General features: G+C 50.1%; 1 protein-coding gene across 3 annotated transcripts in view; it reads left to right on the top strand.

The window, feature by feature from the left end:
* Positions 1-20,782, top strand: part of nrxn3a (neurexin 3a) — a 45,096-nt gene that overhangs the window by 15,041 nt on the left and 9,273 nt on the right. Inside the window, exons 6-24 of one of the 3 annotated variants that reach the window (XM_088400167.1) lie at positions 5,590-5,891; positions 6,068-6,112; positions 6,750-6,911; positions 10,202-10,498; positions 10,581-10,728; positions 10,945-11,328; positions 12,022-12,225; positions 14,295-14,321; positions 14,791-14,910; positions 15,153-15,273; positions 15,443-15,703; positions 15,802-15,992; positions 16,240-16,413; positions 18,041-18,160; positions 18,466-18,647; positions 19,441-19,612; positions 19,785-19,874; positions 19,985-20,286; positions 20,605-20,689. In XM_088400167.1, coding sequence (XP_088256293.1) covers positions 5,590-5,891; positions 6,068-6,112; positions 6,750-6,911; positions 10,202-10,498; positions 10,581-10,728; positions 10,945-11,328; positions 12,022-12,225; positions 14,295-14,321; positions 14,791-14,910; positions 15,153-15,273; positions 15,443-15,703; positions 15,802-15,992; positions 16,240-16,413; positions 18,041-18,160; positions 18,466-18,647; positions 19,441-19,612; positions 19,785-19,874; positions 19,985-20,286; positions 20,605-20,689 — 3,387 coding nt within the window. Of the gene's footprint in view, positions 1-5,589; positions 5,892-6,067; positions 6,113-6,749; positions 6,912-10,201; positions 10,499-10,580; positions 10,729-10,944; positions 11,329-12,021; positions 12,226-14,294; positions 14,322-14,790; positions 14,911-15,152; positions 15,274-15,442; positions 15,704-15,801; positions 15,993-16,239; positions 16,414-18,040; positions 18,161-18,465; positions 18,648-19,440; positions 19,613-19,784; positions 19,875-19,984; positions 20,287-20,604; positions 20,699-20,782 lie in introns of all 3 variants that reach the window. The other 2 variants (XM_088400168.1, XM_088400169.1) reach the window with 2 other exon arrangements.

Raw genomic sequence — 20,782 nt, forward strand, 5'->3', positions numbered from 1 at the left:
TCCCCATCTACGTACGTATTTGGACGATGACTTTTGAACGCTGCAAAGGATTTGTATCATTAAAGTGGCAACTCTCGGCTTGTATGTGGTGGATTTAAAGTGGAGACCCCAAAGCAGTGCACGAAGAATGCTCATGCTCATCTATGGCTCTGTTTTTCCTTGCTGTATTCTCCTTGCGCTCTTCTTTCATCTCAAATGTCGATGCGTGCGCAAAGCAAATTCCTGAAATGATACTTTGTTGGATTCATCGTAGGTGCTGTTGGCTGACTTGACAGTTTAGGATGAACATCTTGCCTGAGTCAATTTGACGATTTGGAAAGATTTTTTTCCATGTATGTATGTGCAAGTGTTTGCCGAGCAGATTATTGAAGCGGACTTCCTCCTATCTGTGTGGGCCAGGTGCTCGCTGTGACACACCACTCGCATGATGAATCAGACCGAGGGAGCCGTTATCTCTCTCCCTCCAGAACACACGCGCACGCACGCACACACACACGCACACACACACACACACACACACACACACACATGCACCCCGCTCGCCCCCCCAGTCCAGTCCAGTCCAGTCCCTCCCCCCCGAGTCCCTCCTCCTCATCATCACCCATCCTGTCCATTCACATTACTCTTCATTGTCTCCCTAGTCATCTTTATTCATGAAGGACACTTGCGCCATACTTTTCAATTGCGACATCAAATGTACTTCAGGTGTTAACTATGACACATAGTATTTAAGTCTTTAGTTGAAACATATTTGTGAACAAATAATAGTGAGCAATAGCTTGAGGGAGTGAAGTAGCATCTTATCTTGGAAGTGCCGCATGGTGAAAACAAGCCAATCTACGCACTGCTGCCTTGCAGACTCCCACCTCAATAACGCCCCCGTCCTTTGTTGTTCACAACCCATCTACACATTCGAAACGTATGCACACCGAGCTTCATTTATCGTGTATCCAATATAAATATCGTGTTGGAGACTCGTGCTTGGAGGAAATCGAAACTTTTGATTTCTCAATGGTATGGCTGCGCTGCACCGCAGTGCACTGCACCGCACCGCACTGCATCCTTCCAGTTCGGCTCCTGTCCCGTTCGCAGTCATGGGTGGGCCGAAGCGCAGCTCACACAGGGAGGGAGCTGGGACGGGATGGGACTGATCGCTGTTCATTCATACTTATGGACAACCGGGGTCACCGATATGATGAAAAAAAAGAAAGGAAAATGACACGAGTAGCCCACCGGCCTGGCCTGTTGGGCTTGTAGCTTAGTATCATATTCCATCCCCCACGTCTGTATATCCTAACATATTTCTTGAAGCAAAGTGAGAACTCTTTTGACTACGTGTAGAGTAGAGTTTTCTATCAATAATAATATTCATAATAATTCCAAAGTAGGAGGGCCCGTTCCACAGAGTATACAGTCAACGAATCTGCTATTTTTGGAATACCTGCTCATGTATTGCTACACTGAATTGTCTGGAATGAGCTTTGAGTATGGTGTGTTGTGAGGGGAAGGGGGAGGGGCAAGCGGGAGGTGATTATTAGCGCTCCTCTGGGGCTTTTGTCGGGGCCCCATGAGAGAAAGAGGTTAATGCCACTTAGCCTGGGGATAGCCGGCCGGCCGGCCGGCTCCATTGTGTGTTTGTATAGTTGCAGGCAGGCAGGCAGGCAGGCAGGCAGGCAGCGCACGCATGTGTCTGGATGATAGGCCGGGCCTCCCGCTGCGATCCCAAATCACTTACTATTTCCCTCAACTAATCACTCCCCCGCCCTCAGCCACAAAGACCGTCTCATTTTGGTAAATACTGCTAAGACGAAGGCTAATCGCTGCATTTGTCCTCGAACGAGGTCCTAATTGTCACTCTTCCGAAGGCCTGTCGTGAGCGTTGACTGCCGCGACATCAAAGGCTTGATTTCAGAGCACCAAAACGTCACGACCACAGGTAGAAGATCAAACAGAAGCAAGAGCACCGACTGCTTTTTGAGACATCTCCTCAAGGTCTGGCGCATGATGAACAAATGTCACACACGCATGTCAAATGCTGAAGACGTTTGCTCTGGAGGCTGCTGACAGACACACGTCTCATCATCCCGACCTGAACGTCCGTCCGTCCCTTCATTAGGTCACCGTGTAGATCCGTTATTAGTCCTGCCACATCTCATTGGAGCTCTCCTCTCCGACGCGCCCACTGCGCCTCACAACTGTTCCTTCAGAAATGAGTCTAATCTTTCTGATTATTCTGTCCCCGGTGCGCTCTCAAAATGCAATTAGGTCTCGGAGGAAAAGGCCAAATCATCCGTCAGCCGCTCCGCCGTGAAACAGGGAGCGTCCGTCCAAGAAAAAGATCAAGCCGCAATACTCCACCTCCGCTCAAATATAGCAAACAAACTTTCAGACGGATGACCTTAGCAAAAAGGCCCAAAGCGGCGTGCGTCGACTTGTACATATCAAACGACAATGCTTTTGCTACTTTGACATCTTTTTTTTTCCTGCCATTGTTGCTGAACATACTAGAACAAAGAGGCAGTTTCTTAAGTATACGCTTGTCCTTTTTTCCTCCTCGTCTCCCCCTCTGTCCCCCGGTAACCATGGTAACCATCAGCTGAGAAATGGCAACCGTGGCCCTTCATTAGCCATGAACACAGGCTCAGACGGTGCAGATAATAGCCAATAAGTGTGTGTGCGCGCGCGCGCGCTCGCGTGTGTTTGTTGGAGAGGCATGGGGGCACAGGGATATGGCATAATGTTGGGCAGTAAATGAAAAGCCTCCAAGGGATAGAGCCAACCTCGCTGTTATGCTTCAGGGAGTTATCGGCTGGCTGGCTGGCTGGCTGGCTTTGTGTGCAAAGGTGGGGGGGGGGGGACTCCGTCACTTGTCTATATGTGGGAAGATCTGCACATGTGGAGAGTAGACCTGGTTGCTCATGTGCACACGAATGCATGGTTGTCATTGTGCATTTTGCTTGAGCACCACACAACTTGATGTCAAGGCGAAAATTGGGCCAAATAAATCCTGGAAGCAATCAGATGGTCGTGGCGCTTCCTCTTTGGATTGGCGGAGACGCTTTGGGACTCTGCGGCGCCCCGCATTGTGGCTGGGTGCAGATATCCGCCGCGGCATTGGTCAAGCTGCTGTACAAATGGAAATCCAGCAGCATGCTGAAATTACTGATGCTTATCTGTGCTACGTGTCATTGACCCTGCACCCACACGTGCGCACACATTCATCCACCCCGACTCCCTCCCTCCCTCCCTCCGTCTTTTACAGTCTTTTGGCCGTGTCATTGTGCTGCCGCTCGCTCCTGTTTTCAGTCCAGTGGGCTGCTCTTATTTCGGAGATGATCTTCCCGAGGTCGAGATGCCATCCGATGAGTATGTAGCATCGAAGCCGTGGCTAGACGGATGTAAATATGGTCTTGAGCGCAAAGGCTCCAAGCCAATCATGCGGTGGAGCCTTCCTCTGCGAGAGTGTCAATATTAATTTGCCCTCCCTCAGAGGAAACGGACGGCAAAATGCTTGCGCGTGGTCGAGCTGGCCAACATGGCCTCCCGTTTTGCTTTAACCTGAGCCACTGCAGCGGCAATGACTTCCTCCTCATCAAAATGTTTGCTGCTTCCTTTCAATCAAGTCTTCAACATAAGAGATGTCACTGGATTTGGCATTGGTCTTTTCCCAATGCTAGCAGTTAATGGCCCATCTTCTCAACGGTGACTGCTTGAACTTGCAGAGGAGACGTGCTTCACGTGGCTCCTGCAGGCAGTCATCTCCGCCTTCTTTTCTTTGGTGCCATCTGTGCGTCACATCGTGTCGTACGTAATGCACTCAGTGGGCCGTGTAATAGGTTTGGTTTGGTGCCGTGCCGTGCTGTGTGTCCTTTCCTGTGCGGGCGGCCGGGCAGGCCGCCACGCAGGCAGGCAGCCACGCTCGCAGGCAGCCACGCAGCCACGCAGGCAGCCGCGCAGGCAGAATGTTGCCTACATCTCTGCATTGATCTACATCAATATCATTTTGTGCAAATGCTTTTCCTTAACGTGACACGCTCATTGTGTTGATCCTTGGAAATGGTGCAGCTCGGCTGTGTGCGTGTGTGCGTGTGTCTCCTCAGGATATCGCTTGATTCTTCATATCCTCAGGAGTTCAATTGAACAAGTCAGGTCCACACTAAATATGGTTAAAACGATACTTTTAAAAGAGTTAGTCAAGCGCCAGTTAAAACAAATCTGGCGGGAGTTGAAATTTAACACCAGTCAACGCAACGGCTGATGTAGATAATGTGCTTGATACATCTGCAATTATGAGGGCATTTTGTTTCTCAGCACACACACGCACGCACGCACCCACGCACACACACACACACACACACACACACACACATGTACTGTGTTTGGTATTTTTAGCACATGTTACTTCTCCCACATTTCCCAGCCAAGCATCTTATCACTCACCTATGCTGGAGTTGCAAATTGAAAAGTTGAAGGAATGAATATAATAAGACTAATTGGGAGAGATGAAAAAGGATTTGCCAAATTGAAATGAGCTCAATGCGAAATTGCAGGAGCAGGATGTCAACTACGCAGCTGTCTGATTTCAGAACGTTTTGATGTGGTGACCTGCAGCACTGACAAATGCAAATCAGTTCCTTCCCTCACACAGGATCATTTGAGATCCCTGCCTCAGCTTTCCACATTGCTGTGTTTTCAGATGGTCTGAGCAGACCCCCCCCCCCCCACACACACACACACACACACACAGACAATATGACCAAAAGCGTCAAAAGGCGGATTTTCTCTTTTGGAGAAATCAAAGGCTGGCTCTTATTTTGCTGGGAAGACTTTTCAACTTTTCATCTTCACTTGTGTGCACAGCAGAGTGGTGTTGCCAATGCAGCCCTCCCTGCAGGTCATTTTCTTTATGGATGGACTAGCGTGCCTGCTCTTGCTTACGAATACAAGTCTTTTTCCCCGCACGATGGGGTGGCCATGATAGGAAGGTGAGATGAGATGCGATGAGATGAGATGAGGGGAGGTGAGGCGAGGTGAGGTGAGCTGAGGTTAGCTTCCCATCTCTTGCCAATGGGCTGCCATAGCGCAGCAGTATAAAGGATCTGGTAGGGGTGCTCACCAAATGGGTCATTTTCATCAAGCGCTCCCAAAAAACAAGGCAACAATACCGTACGGTTGGTCATTGAGTCCAAACGCTATGTTGACCTTGTCTGAGACATGTTTTCATGAAGGCGAATACTTCCACCATGTCCAAATCTTTCTTTTTTGCCTTGATATTTGAATATCTGAACTCATACAGTATATCCCAGCAGTCATGAACATCAGCGCACTCCACTGAGGTAAATGTCTTTTCAAGTGTGATGCCTTGATTTCTCTTTTGACTCCATTTGTCTGATAAATAGTGAGGAAGGCACATTTTGGCAAGAGTCGGACGGAAGTGACTTTTTGTTGCCGTTTAATAAATGCCTCCGATCACAGACTTGCAACTTTAGGCAGGCCGCCGTCACAGTTTTGTTTTTCTCTTGCTGCTGGCAAGGAGCACAAAGCCAGTGAGTGACAATGGCTCTCCCCCCCCCCCTCCCTCTCCCACAGCAAGGGAAGAGAACGTGGCCACATTCCGTGGTTCTGAATACTTCTGCTACGACCTCTCTCAGAACCCAATCCAAAGCAGCAGCGATGAGATCACGCTCTCGTTCAAGACCTGGCAGCGCAACGGCCTCATCCTTCACACCGGTAAATCAGCCGACTACGTCAACTTGGCGTTGAAGGACGGCGCCGTCTCCCTTGTGATCAACTTGGGTTCCGGAGCCTTTGAAGCAATCGTTGAGCCGGTCAACGGCAAATTCAACGACAATTCCTGGCACGAGGTCAAAGTGACTCGAAACCTTCGGCAGGTAAGGCCGCTGCTTTACTCTTGGAGCATTGCAGTCTGGTAGTCAAACGGTTGGTTTACTTTGCTTTTGGGCCATGCGACTCACACGCAAGTCCTTTAATGAAAAGGACTTTCATTGGATTGATGGTGTCGCTGCTGCTTAAGTTGATGTGTAACCCGCTTCCCCTTTTTGCAAAGCAATCAGGTTTCCAATACGCCACGTTCAAAACACTTCATTGTCTGGTAGCTATCAATCATTTATTATTGCCATATTTTGCTGCCTTTGGTTGTTGTTGTTGTTGTGGTGGTGGTGCTTTTGGCCAATGTTTGTTTTTCCACTGCTTCCATTTCCTCTTTTACCTGGGATGGCTCAAAGTGCTACCTCCATTCGAAGTGCACAAACGTGTACACGGAGAGCATGGGCTGATACCGGAACACCATGTCCAAGGAGTAAAGCTCACGATGACACTGTTGCTCTTTTGCTGCTACTGCTATTGAAACAGGACATTTGACCAAGAAAAATCACTCAAAGGCTTCCTCTTCCTAGATCTACAATCAACCTCTCTGATGAGGTGGCCCACCTTGCAGTGACCAATTGCATGTTGGAATAGAAACCGATGCCCTATTTGTCACAGCATTTGTCTACAAAGAAAAAAATAATGTCTCGCACATTTGATGCAGATGTCCTGCAAGGTGGATCTGCCGTTCAAGTTGTCCTGAATGGTTTTCCGTTCACTTTGGACACTTTTGGTCCTTTCACCTGGTTTGGGACTTGTGTTGGTGTGTTCTAGGTTAACGTGCTTATTCCAAAGGAACAAAGCAGTACTGCTACCTTTGTCCCCCAATCATTTCATGACCTCATTTCATTCCCCCATGTTAGGTAACAATTTCAGTGGATGGGATTTTAACCACCACGGGCTATACCCAAGAGGACTACACCATGCTTGGCTCTGATGACTTTTTCTACGTTGGGGGAAGCCCAAGCACCGCTGACCTGCCTGGCTCACCTGTGAGCAACAACTTCATGGGCTGTCTCAAGGAGGTAAGCCCATAGCACAGATGCTTCAACAGTGGTTGGTGCTTTGCAATACGAGAGAAATTGGCATTTTTCACATGGCGGCAAATGTGACCCTTTGAAATAGTATTGCTGTGCACCATCCACAGGTGTCAAAGTCCAGTCCTCGGGGGCCGCGTTCCTACACGTTTTCCAAGTTCCCCTCGTTAAACACACCTGATTCAATGAGCAGGCTCCTGTGAGGAGGAACTGATCATTTGAATCAGGTGTGTTTAACGAGGGAAACTTGGAAAACATGGAGGAATGCGGCCCCCGAGGACTGGACTTTGACACCCCTGTAAAATGCAGACCAACACACATTCAAAGCCAAATACGTGCTATGCCTTTCCCTTGAGCTAATGATGCTATATGCGACACTTGTATGAGGTAGGTGAGTGGCTGCAGGAGAAAGCTGACATTTTGTGCCGCCATTCCAAAACAACACACCTGCACACACACACATACACGTTGGGCGTGCATGCATGCGTGCAGGCAGGCAGGCAGGCAGGCAGGCAGGCAGGCAGGCACAGTGTCATATGGGCTGCAGGGAGAGTGAGGAAACGCTGCAGTAGCAAATTAATCCCCTTCTGGCCCACTTCCTACTCTGAGCATGCTAGTCAGGTCCAGGATCATCAAATCCATGCAGGCAGGCTGTCATGGATTGGATGGAGCAGGGCAACAAAGTGCTGCTTGGACCAGCTTAGGTTTTTGGAGGAACTCAAAAGACACACTCGGCAAACTGACGTGACTTAACAAAACCGTAACATGACTGACTGACTGACCGGCTAACCGAAACAGACTCGAAAACGACAGGAACCAAGAAGACATGAAGCGTGACGACAACCACATTACGACATCGGGAAACAAAAGACATCAAGACAACAACAACGACAGAATGACCGGAAGGGGCGCGAGAGGCAGACAGGACTTATATACACGACAGGTAACGAGAGGCAGGTGAGAAGAATCCGACTAATCATGGGCACACAGGAGGGGAGGGGAGGGGAGGGGCGAGCACACAGACACAAACCATGACAACAGAGACACATAGTGGACGAGACGTGACACAGCCAGGCAGGCAGGCAGGCAGGCAGCCCCAAATGTCCAAATCCTACAAACAAATAAACCGTCATGTCAAAAGATACTACCCTTTGTCTTTTATGTATACATGCTCACGGAAATATTGCTTTGCGCAAAACAAACGCTGCACGCTCACGCAACATGCACATGATTGGGGTCTCTGCAAAAGCGATGATTTTGCCAGTACGCAGATTCCATTTTCAAAGGAGCGTGATTTACAAAACAGTAGCCTGCAGCCTGATTTGCGCGCTATAAAAGCATTTGAAGAATGAAAGTCCTTTGCGCTTCCACCAATGCCAAACACGCACACACTTCCTTCAAGGTGTCAACATTGTACAAGCATTTTATTCCAGGCTCCCTATTAGTTGCTAACTCCACGTATTTTGCAGATGTCATTTCGACCTTTTCAGGCACCTTTGAGGATCTTCAAATCGGCTCACATTGTGTTCACAAACATGGGAGACCCTTGTTAAGTCATCAGGGTGGCCAGCTGCAAAAGCAGTCAGTCCACGACATGCCCAGATGGAAGCACGATGACATGCTGTATTTGGTGCTCTCTTTGAAGAAAGACGTGTTGTCTTTCCCTTGCAGAGTTTGCCATGTGTTGAGCACTCTCCTGGGCTTCTGCCTCCCCAACCATTACGGGGCTAATTTGCCTGCTTGCAATCCTCTTGTACTCGCCATCTAGAGTGGCATTATCGAAAAATGTTTTGTTACCATGGCACCAAACACTGGTTGCCCCGGGTAGCCCGTGCGTGCGTGCGTGCGTGCGCGCCTGCAGGAGGGCGGCTGTCTGGCCCACCAATATCGGGCCTTTCATAAGGCAGCAATTACAGAGAAAGGCTACATCTCAGAGCCTACAAAATGCATAATGGCCTACAATAACACATAATTGCTGTAATTGTCACTCACTACTCCATCTCTCCCCGGCGCCACCCTCTACCTCTCACACATGTCCTTCTTTTACGCGAGCAATGGACCGAGATAGCGAAACGCACCGCATTTGTGACGAAGCCTGCAAAAAACCACAAAGTTGCCCAATCAAGTGTTGGAGGTGACTTAGCTTCAAGATTCAAGAGTTTTTATTCGCCGTGCTATTGGCCTCAAACATATCTTGTTTTGTTTGGATGTGAATGTTGATCAACATCATGTTTTCACCCAAAAGAAGTCCAGTCAATTGTTTTCAAAGTGCGGCGTATGGATGCGTCCAAAGCTCCAAAGAAAAAACAACCTTTGTATGCACTTCCAAGCAAAGCGCTCATGCTTTATTGCCAGTCAGTCAGTCAGTCAGTCAGTCAGTCAGTCCCCCGTGATTCTTTCCAGCACTTACGTACAGCGCAACCTCCAAGGTCGAGCATTTGTGCGTAGAAATGTTGCAGACTGTATTTCAGAGAGACGCACTCATGTTTTTTCTCAAGTCGACTTTTCAACCTGACGCTCTTATTCGGGACGGGATTTTGAAATGCAGACCGATTGCAGGAGCTGTTCAAATGCCAATTTGTTCCATCGGCGCAGCAGAAAGCGTGGCTGGTCTTTGGGGGATGGGGGACACCGTATTCATGGAAGGGTGAAACAAATGGAGAAAGAAGGACGAGAAGAGAGGTGGAAAAGATAAGAGCCTTCCCAGGCCATGACTTTATTCCCTGTCAAATCTCCATCTGAACCAAGCCTTCACTCGATCCACTGGGCGCAGAGCGTAAAAATGACAATCATAATAAAATACGTAAATAGAAAAGAGTGAAATTAAAGAGGGGGGGGGTATTTTTTTTTATGTATGCCTGCGACCAAAATATAGCCAGACAGAAGGAGTTACTCTGCCTAGAGAATTAGAGGCGAAAAAGGGTTTCAATTTTCCACTTGAGCAAATTTCCATTTGCACACACACGCACGCGCACACAACACACACGCACACGCGCACACGCACACGCACACACGCACACGCACACACACACACACACACACACACACACACACACACCCCTCTCCCTTCCTCTCCTCCCCTCTCCATGACTCCATCCTTCCTCCCATTGTTATTGACAGCATTTACAAGTGCGGTGATAAGAGATCAGTCACTTCACGTTTTCATCCTCTCGCTTACCTTCATCGGGAGGACATTTGGTCACCCATCGAGTATTGCGGGCTCCCTTGTAAGTAGAAGAAAGAGACGTCCGATATTTGACGTCTTCTTTCCTGCGCAGGTGGTGTACAAGAACAACGACATCCGCCTGGAGTTGTCCCGACTGGCTCGGGTTGTTGACCACAAGATGAAGATCCAAGGCGAGGTGTCCTACAAGTGTGAAAATGTGGCTACGCTGGACCCCATTTCTTTTGAGACTCCAGAGGCCTACATCAGCTTACCCAAGTGGAATACCAAGCGGATGGGATCCATCTCTTTTGATTTCCGCACCAGCGAGCCCAACGGCCTCATCCTCTTCACCCACGGCAAACCGCAAGAGCGCAAAGATGCGGCGGCCAGGAGCCAGAAGAACACCAAGGTCAGCCCGTGTCAAATGAGGCAATGAGTGCTTTCATTGGGGTCAAGGTCACGACCCCTACCGTTTGCTTTTTCTCCCCAAGGTGGATTTCTTTGCTGTTGAGCTGTTGGATGGAAGTCTGTACCTGCTGTTGGACATGGGCTCAGGAACCATCAAGGTGAAGGCCACTCAAACAAAGGTCAACGACGGCGCCTGGTATCACGTGGATATCCAGAGAGACGGTCGCTCAGGTCGGTCCCGTCCACAAAGCCGGTCGGTCGGTGGGTCGGTCGGCGGGTCGGTCGGTCGGTCGGCGTTTTGCGCCACCGCCGCGGGCTGGCTTTTTCTCGACCGAAAAGGACAGCGAATGGCGCAAGGCCGCACGGCTCAGCTTTTTGCCGAGCGTCTGCCGCACGGTGAAACAAAGTCTCAAAGCCCTCGAATGACTCCCTCCCCATCTGTCTCAGGTACCATCTCTGTCAACAGCAGAAGGACCCCATTCACTGCAAGCGGCGAGAGCGAAATCCTCGACCTGGAAGGCGACATGTACTTGGGGGGGCTCCCCAGCGATCGCACCAACCTCATTTTGCCCACCGAGCTGTGGACGGCCATGCTCAACTACGGCTACGTGGGCTGCGTCCGCGATCTCTTCATCGACGGTCGGAGCAAAGACATCCGTCAGATCGCCGAGGCGCAAAACGGGGCCGGGATTAAGCCTTCCTGCAACAAGCAAGCCGGCAAGCAGTGCGACAGTTACCCCTGCAAGAACCGAGGCGCCTGCAAAGAAGGCTGGAATCGATTCATCTGCGACTGCACCGGCACTGGTTATTGGTCTCGCACTTGTGAGAGAGGTAAGCCTAACCTGTGGCTGGGATGAGCTTCTTTGTTTGGAGAGAAAAAAAAAAAAAAAAAAAGAAGAAAGCATTACAAACGCAAAGGTCTACTATGGGAGCTTTTGGCATGCCCGGAATTTGTCCGAAACATTTGCCAAAACACTCGAATTTATCGTTTGACGTTTCCATCGTTCCATTTGATGATCAAACGGTAGGCATTTGAGAATCCCCTTGACATCCTCAAAAAGGCGGCCTAGCGGGCCTGAACATTGCACCGCACTGCCAAGCCATTTTCTTTCCAGGTGTCCATGGATTGGATTGGATTGGATTTGATTTGATGATAAAAAAAAAAAAAAGGTCAGAGTCTAAAAGTCATTCTCTTCCACAAATTGCTCCAGATTTCTTCCTTTTTTGTTTTTTTGCAGACCAAATCATAGCTGCACTATCACACTGTTTTTCTCTGTCCTTATCTCGTGGCCTGTAATGAAGTTCCCCGACAAGCTCATTTCTACTCCTTAAAAAGACAAAACATGTGGGTCAATCAGATAGAGGTGGTGCAAAAATTGCTTTCCAAGGCATAATTAAGTGAAATATTGCACTGTGATTAGCATTTTTTTTCTGTCACTCAACGTTGGCATGATTTTTGAGGCGTCTTTGTTGGTCATTTCTGGTGGTCCAGGCTTTTGGATTTTGAATGTGTGTGTGTTCCAGAGGCCTCCATCCTCTCCTACGACGGCAGCATGTATATGAAAGTAGTGATGCCAAGCGTCACGCACACTGAGGCGGAGGACGTGTCGCTGCGTTTTCGCTCGCAGAGGGCTTACGGCCTCCTCATGGCCACCACCTCCCGAGACTCGGCCGACACGCTCAGGCTGGAGTTGGACGGAGGCCGCGTCAAACTCACCGTCAATCTAGGTATCGTAGGCACCCCTGCCTCCCTGCCTCCCTCCCTGCGACCCTGCCTCCCTGCCTCCCTCCCTGCGACCCTGCCTCCCTGCCTCCCTCCCTGCCTCCCTGCCTCCCTCCCTGCCTCCCCGCCTCCCTGCCTCCCTCCCTGCCTCCCCGCCTCCCTGCCTCCCTCCCTGCCTCCCTGCCTCCCTCCCTCCCTCCCTGCCTCCCTCCCTCCCTCCCTCCCTCCCTCTTGGTCTGCGTCCGCACCTTGGCTCTTTTCATCAGGTGGTTTGTCATGAACTGCTAATGTCACCGTCTCAATTGTTCTTGTCCGTTCATCAGACAGCATACTCCCATCCCTTAAAGGTTCACGTCGGCTTGGAGACCGGGAGCATTCGTTAGTTTGCATGAGTGTGACTGCAGAAAACGTTTGTAACTGCAGCTACAGTGGAACCTCAAGGGTCAATGGGTTCTTTTTTTTGGATCGTTCAACCAAAAAGCGGTGAAGATGCACGAGCAGCTCACACGTGTCCTTGAGAATTGCAAGCGTCGGGACAAAATAGCAAAACCTGAAAAGAACCGAGCCTCAGACGCTCGTACGGCTCCAAATTCAGCAAAGTTCCACGCAACTTCTGGCGCATATTAGGCTTTGTCCCCCTCGCAAACGGAGCTCTCCTGGCGTGATGTGGCCCACCAAATTCGACATAGTTGCGTGGCGTCCAGATTTTGAGGTTCTGCTGTACATTCTGAGATTGCGTTAGGCTATACCATCGCAACATGTCATTCTCGTTCTATGTTTGGAAAAGGCAAGTGGCCGGCGTAATAGCCGTGATCTTCGTAACGTTCTTTGATTTTTTGGGGGGGAGGAAGTCACAGCGGTAAAAGCATACAAAGACATTTGAAGGTGATTGTGACCTGATTCGAAGACAAATTTTCAAATGACAAGACAAACAAATGCGCTGAGACTTTCTAAGAGTTGACTTCCACCAGCCATCCGCCACAAGATAGCCAAACTTTGATTTACGTTCCCATTCTTCTGTTGTGTGTGTGATCTTCTTTCTCACCTTTCTGGAGTGATTGATGTCATCTGCTGACGATGGTGTGTGGACCTTTTGCATTTAGTATCTGCCATTTTCCATTCTGCTTTGTCAAAAGATGGTATTCACCCCTTCAAAGGCCTTAAGCCTGCGGCCCGTCTGGTGAACAGCCCGACAACAGAGCCCAGCAAAACCTACAGCTGGCTGCGACCCCAAGCCAAGCCAAGCCAGGCCAAGCCAAAGCAAGCCAAGCCAAAGCGAGCCGAGCCGAGCCGAGCCGAGCCGAGCCGAGCCGAGTCAAGCCAAAGCTTTTCCCGACCACTCAAATTGTACAACGGCCATCGTAATCCTGTCTTGCAACGTGACGTCCCCGAGACACATACGACTCGTTAAGCTTTCGTACAGACAGACAAACGTATAGTCCCACGCTGTACACACACACACCTGCACACGGCAACATGCATGGTGTCGATTTCTCCATGTGATGGCTGGGGTCCTGTGCCTCTGCACGGTGCTGGTGCTGACTGGATCGCGGCTGTTTGCTCCCACTTTTCTGTTGCGGTTGACGGCACATGAAATGATCAGCCGCATGGTGACCGACCCTTGAAAGAAGCTTCCGCGAGACAAAAACAAAGACAACAACGTCCAATTTATAAGACCGTGCAATTGACTTCAAATAGGATGGATGATGCAAACAATCCAAGTCCAAGTTTGTGGGTTGGAAATCCAATGCGGCTGGTACCAAAAGTGGCCATTTTACTGTTAATATTGTCCCTCGCTCCCTCCCTCCCTCTCTCCCTCCCTCTCTCCCTCCCTCCCTCCCTCCCTCCCTCCCTCCCTCCCTCATTGAGTAACGGCTATCTGTAGCTCGCCTACATCCGTCCAAAAGATCATGTTCCAATTGTGGCTTTGTCCAAGATAAAGATGGACGCAATGAAAATGGCCGTCTTTCTCCATGTGTACGTCCCCGGAAGGGTGGAACTTTTGTTTTTGGATGTCTGCAGCTGTAACCTTGAAGGATGCAATTTCATCTGTCATTTATTCTTCCCCATCTAGACTGTATCAGGATAAACTGTAACTCCAGTAAGTTACCACTCAAGTTTCATTTTGCTTTCTATGTCTCTATGATGATGTGTTGATGCAATATAGTATGCAAACTGCAAACTGCTTTGGCGCCAACAACAGATAGTAGATACTCCGTAGTCTATTTAGTGTACAAAGTGAAGAAGAAAAGCTAACTCTGATGAGTCATTGTGTTCATGTCGGCATTCTCTTATATGTACACTGATAAGGCCAGACCAGTCACCATGGCAAAGTACTACTACTACTACTACTACTAGTACTACTACTACTACTACCACTACTACTGTATGAGAAGCGTCAGTGGTCAAGCAAAACTCCAGGAGTGTCCTTAGACAAATGTTTTGTATTTTTGCCACAGTTTGAACCAAACCTTTGGTTCCCAAACTAGACCAAAGGCTAGTTTGCTAGGTGGAAAACCAAAGGATTGGTTGGAGGCTCAGGATGTGTTTAACTTTGTGATTGTTCTCAGGCAAAGGACCGGAGACGCTGTATGCCGGGCAAAAGCTCAATGATAACGAATGGCATACGGTACGGGTGGTGCGTCGCGGCAAAAGCTACAAGCTAATCGTTGACGATGATGTAGCAGAAGGTACATGGGCTCGTCGTGTTCTCACCTCCTTACCTCGTTACCTCGCCACTCGTTGTACGGAGCTTGCACGCCTGCGGTCGGGAGGGGCGGGGCGGGGCCGGGCGGGGCCGCTTGCATCGCTCTAATTCTATGACTTTCTCCTTAAATCAGCCCTTTTGTGTTCGTGTCAGACGGTGTTCTCTTTTCTTTTTCTTTTTGTCTTTCTTTTCACCCCATCCCCTGCACCCTCCCCCCATCTTCAGGCCAAATGGTGGGTGACCACACACGTCTGGAGTTCCACAACATTGAAACGGGCGTCATGACCGAGCGCAGATTTATTTCCAGCATCCCGTCCAGCTTCATTGGTCATCTGCAGAGCCTCAGGTAGAGAAGCCCGCGCTCCTATTTGGACAGGCAACAGTGGCACGCACCTCCTTGCTTGCGAGCGAGCCGAGCAACCTTGAGAGAAACGCAACTTTTGTCTCTGCTCCTCTCCTCTCCTCTCTCTCCTCTCCTCTCCTCTCCTCTCCTCTTCTTTCTTTCCCTCCTCCAGATTCAACGGCATGCTCTACATCGACCTGTGCAAAAACGGCGACATCGACTTTTGCGAGCTCAACGCCCGCTTTGGCATCCGTTCCATCATCGCTGACCCGGTCACCTTCAAATCCAAGAGTAGCTATCTGAGCCTGGCCACCCTCCAGGCCTACGCGTCCATGCACCTCTTCTTCCAGTTCAAGACCACCTCGGCCGACGGCTTCATCCTATTCAACTCGGGAGACGGCAGTGATTTTATCGCGGTAGAGCTGGTGAAAGGGTGAGTCGGAAGAGGTCCCGTCGCCTCGCATCTCGTCTCCTTTCGCCTCACAAGCGCGAGTATGTTGGATGCAAGTCTAAGGATGTTCTGCCCCGCAGATACATCCATTATGTGTTTGACCTGGGAAATGGGCCCAATTTGATCAAGGGCAAAAGTGAAAGAGCCCTGAATGACAACCAGTGGCACAACGTGGCCATCACCCGAGACAACAGCAACACTCATACCCTCAAAGTGGATGCGGTAGCCACAATTCAGAGCATCAACGGGGCCAAGAACTTGGACCTGAAAGGTATGCAAAGAATCTCAGAACGTGTGACTTGAATAGTCACTCATATGTAAATCAATGTCCAAACCCTTGTTATTTGTAGCCCGCATTTCATTGAATGATCAACTTTGTTGCTTTTCAATTGGACGCCTGCAACACGGTCGCTCCATCCAAGCTGGGACAGGGCCACGTTTGTCGTCCTCTGCTTTCGACCGGACTCAATGAGTATTTGGAAACGGAGGGCGATAACCACGCTTTTGAATGTCTTCAGGCGACCTTTTCATCGCTGGACTGGGTCCTGGCATGTATGGTAGTCTTCCCAAACTGGTGGCCTCCAGAGAGGGTTTCCAAGGCTGCTTGGCTTCAGTGGACCTCAACGGGCGTCTGCCGGACCTCATCAGCGACGCCTTGTTTCGTAGCGGGCAGATCGAGCGTGGATGTGAAGGTACACGCTCCCTCAGGTCCGGGCCCGACGTAAAGTTCAACTCCAGCGGCTCGGGCGGCTCCTTCTACCTGCTCAATACAAACAGTAGCGGCGCAGCCTCGCATCCGTACGGACGTTCCTCCGTCGCCTTAGCCGCGCTGGTGGCGTGGCTCGGGCACGGCTAAGCCCAGCCTGAGACGGACGCTGGCTGGCTGGCTGGCTGGCTGGCTGGCTGGCCGGCTGGCTGGCTGGCTGGCTGGCCGGTCGGCCGGCTGGCTGGCTGGCCGGCTGGCTGGCTGGCCGGCTGGCATGTTGGTGCCTGCTAGCGGCCGGCCGGCTCGGTTTATCGGCCACATTGGCCGCCGTCCGCCGATGCCATCGCCGATACGGTCAGACAACATCACCATAATGTTTGGGGTACGGGATCATTCTAATCGGACAACGTACTTCTTCTTTGGGCTTTCGTGAGAAAAGGGAAATGCTGCGGCACGGCGCTTAGTCCGATTTCGACCGCAAAACGTGCCGAGGCTTTTCATTTGTTTGGACTTCCAGTTGGACTTTTTGCTCGAGCGACCTATTTCATTCTAGCTGCGTTGAAATGGGCTTTGCATGAGCAAGAAGATGTCATTGTTTCCATCCTCCAAAGGCTTCTGGGTCGGCTTCCATACGTTGTTCTTGTTTGCATGGAAATCATTTTCTGTCCAGTATTTCTTTTTTTGCCTGCCACATCATTCAAGCCGGGCATTGAGTGTATTGTAATTTTCTTTTGGTTCTGCTGCCTTACAGACTCCCATGTTAGACGAATGAATGTCTGTTGACAGCAAGTGACAATGTGTACTTGTCTGTGCTCACTGTGACATGACAATCTGAATGTGGTTGATAATGAAGGTTTTTGCTGTACAACAATAAACTCGTCGATGATTGATTCGTTTTAGACAATAAAATCTCATCAATCACAATTTTTTGTCCATGGCAATCGAGTGTCTCATTTTCTGTGTGCTTGTACATATGTATACATTTCTTCGAAGCCAATGCATCATGATTTGTCATTTAAATTGCATTGCCATCTACTGCCTCGTCGTCGTCTTCACTGCCAGTTTTGACACATGAAATTGATTTCTGCTTTGCTTTGCTTTGCTTTGCTTTGCTTTGCTTTTGGTTCGGTTTTTCTCTCGCCAGCCTCCATGCCATGATAGACGCCCATGAAAGATATCTGGTCACAATGTTGTTGCTCATAATTGGAGTCACTTGATGCAATAGCTTGCAGGTTAGCTGAACTAGATCAAGTGAGATCAGAAAGCAAGGCAAGCATTTTGGACTCTGAGGAGAAATGCAGCCCCCCCCAAACCTATCGGGACAAAAATCGAAAGCGCGGAGCTTTGACGTGAAAACGTGACGTGAGAAAACTCAGCGTGGAAGAGCGAGCGGCTTATCCCATTTGGAATATTTCACTTTGCTTGCCTCTCGCAGTTGTTTCTTTTAGGAAGAGTGTGCGACCGGGTCAAATGCACACTTGAAAGGTGGCCCCTTTCAGACCATCGATTTGATGTTTGGAGGATGATGATGAATCCCAAAGGCCAGCCACAATTTCGATTGGGTCTGTATGTGTGTGTGCGTGCGTGACTGTGGGGGCTTGTGGACTTTGCAGGTCCCAGCACCACCTGTCAGGAGGACTCGTGTGCCAACATGGGGATTTGCATCCAGCAGTGGGAGAACTACACGTGTGACTGCTCCATGACCTCCTACACTGGGACGCAGTGCAATGACCGTGAGTGCTGTGCTGCCGCCTTCACATCTCACACACACACACACACACACACACCCAGCAAGCGGAGCAATGTACTCGTTGGAAGAGAATCTATTTTCTCCTTGGCTTCTTTTTATGTCTATCCTGGCGCACAAAACATCATTTCTTATGATCCTCAAGCCGTGACAGCCGATAGGCCGGCGATAGGCCGGCGATAGGCCGCCGATAGGCCGGCGATAGGCCGGCGATAGGCCGCCGATAGGCCGCCGATAGGCTCCTGTTGTTATCCCCTTAAATAGTATGAAAAGTTGTCCTGCTCTGCTCAGCTGGGACCACCTACATCTTTGGCAAAGGAGGAGGCCTCATAACGTTCAAGTGGCCGGCCAACGAGAGACCGAGCACCAGGACCGACAGGCTGACTGTCGGCTTTAGTACCTCGCTCAAAGACGGCATCCTCGTCAGGATCGACAGCGCTCCGGGTCTGGGGGACTTTCTCATGCTTCACATAGTAAGTTCATAGCGCACTCGTGACGTTTCCTTTTTATTTTTTTGAAGCTACTGAAGCCAGTCCTTATTTCTTCCATGCAAAGTCAATCGGGGCTCCCTCCCCACACCGAGCACTTGCTTTGGAAGTTGCCCTCATTTAACCTGGTGGTGAAAATGAAGCAGCACTGTAAGGCTGGGAGTCGGGCCCGCTCGTTCTGCGTTGGTTAGATGAATTCATCACATTCAAGTGTTACAGCTGCAAAAGACAGAGGCGGCGCTCCATCCACATTGTTGAGCTCACCAATTGTCCCTTTGCTTTTGGCCATCTGTTCCAGTGGGATGGGTAGGTGGTGTCCTCTGGTGGACACATTTTCCATTTGTCACAAAACATACTTGTACTGCATAGCACAACTGCCACCACAAGATTTGTTTTGCAAGGTCGTTGCTATAGTTACCGTCTGATTTCAAATGCATTATTCATTCATCATCATCCAAGTGCCTCTGGCCCGCGCGCCCGTGCCCTCCTGATTTTCAGTTCCCACTCACAGTGATGGTAGAAATGTGTACGTGGGCGCTGTGATTGACTGCTGGCACTGATTCATTAGTCATCATAAACAGAAAATGGATGCTTGGATGCGTGGTTCAAAGTGCACCAAAAACAGAGAGCGGAGGGAGGGAGGCCCGAGGGAGGCCCGAGGGAGGCCCGAGGGAGGGAGGCCCGAGGGAGGGAGGCCCGAGGGAGGGAGGGAGGCCCGAGGGAGGCCCGTGTCGTCAAACAGTGGATTTTTAGCGTCGATTTTGCTCTTTCGTTCTAGCAACAAGGCAAAATTGGCGTGACGTTCAACATTGGGATGGTGGATATCAGCGTCCAAGAGAGCAGCACCCCGGTGAATGATGGAAAGTATCACGTGGTCCGCTTCACCCGAAACGGTGGCAACGCGACGCTGCAGGTTGATAACTGGTCCATCAATGAACACTTCCCAACAGGTAGAGACAAACAACAAACCAACAAACCAGCAAACACTAACTAACTAACGAACTGACTAACGAATTAACTAACTAACTCGCTGCACTCGTGCTCTGCTATTCCTACCGCTAGTTTTGCCTTTTGGTTCCCTGCTTGATAACACCTAAAGCTTTGTAAATGTTTCGGTCCAAGGGAACAGTGACACTGAACGGGTTCACTTGGCCAGTAAGAAAATTCCTTTGAAGTACTCCAGGCCAGTAGAAGAATGGCTCCAAGAAAAAGGTAGGCAAGCAAAACATTTCAATCAATCAATCATCTCAAGTACGTAGTACGTTGTGGCGCGTCCGTCCCCTGCTGTTAATACTACATGCGGCCGGCCCTGTCTCCTGTAGGACGCCAGCTAACCATATTCAACACTCAAGCCACGGTGGCAATCGGCGGAAGCGATCGTGGGCGGCCGTTTCAGGGCCAGCTCTCTGGTCTTTATTACAATACCCTCAAGGTGTTGAACATGGCTGCGGAGAGCAACCCCAATGTCAAGATCAATGGGAGCGTGAGGCTGGTGGGCGATGTCCCCACCGGGGCAGGCTCCACCAAGTCCACTGCCGTGCCTTCAGATGTCTCCACTAACTTCATTGAGACCACCACCATGATGTCCACCACCACCACGCGGAAGCACAGGTCCTCTTCAACGGTACGGCGCCAACGCTTCCGGTTACAATGAGACATTGACGCTCTGTGCTTATTGACACTCTTGGCGGGGCTGGCAAATCCAGGTCCAGCAAATAAAAAGTCGGTGGCTGAAGCCAAACCCTGGCAGGATTTGGACTTTCTGGACCTGGATTCTCCATCCCTACCCTAACATCCGAGCCGTTATCGTCCGCGTACAGACAGTAGGCGTTTGGCGCCTTTCAAACGGAACACAAATAACGCACCGAGTGAAGAAGAGCAATTCAAATTCAATGTGATCAAATCATGTATTGCGCGTGCCTTTTTGTTGCTTCTGATGAAGAAGCATCCAACGGATGACATAGTGTCATCTGCCGAGTGTTCCAGCGACGATGAAGACCTGGAGGAGTGTGAAACGGGTCATCCAGGTGGGCTAGGTTAGTTTGCACTTGCTTGCTTTCTATGTGCGCTCATGCATCAGCACCAGTACGGACGGACGGATGGATGGATGGACGGACGGA

Source organism: Syngnathus floridae, chromosome 16 (genome assembly GCF_059516105.1).
Source record: "Syngnathus floridae isolate MCC-2025c chromosome 16, RoL_Sflo_1.0, whole genome shotgun sequence".
NCBI lineage: Eukaryota > Metazoa > Chordata > Actinopteri > Syngnathiformes > Syngnathidae > Syngnathus > Syngnathus floridae.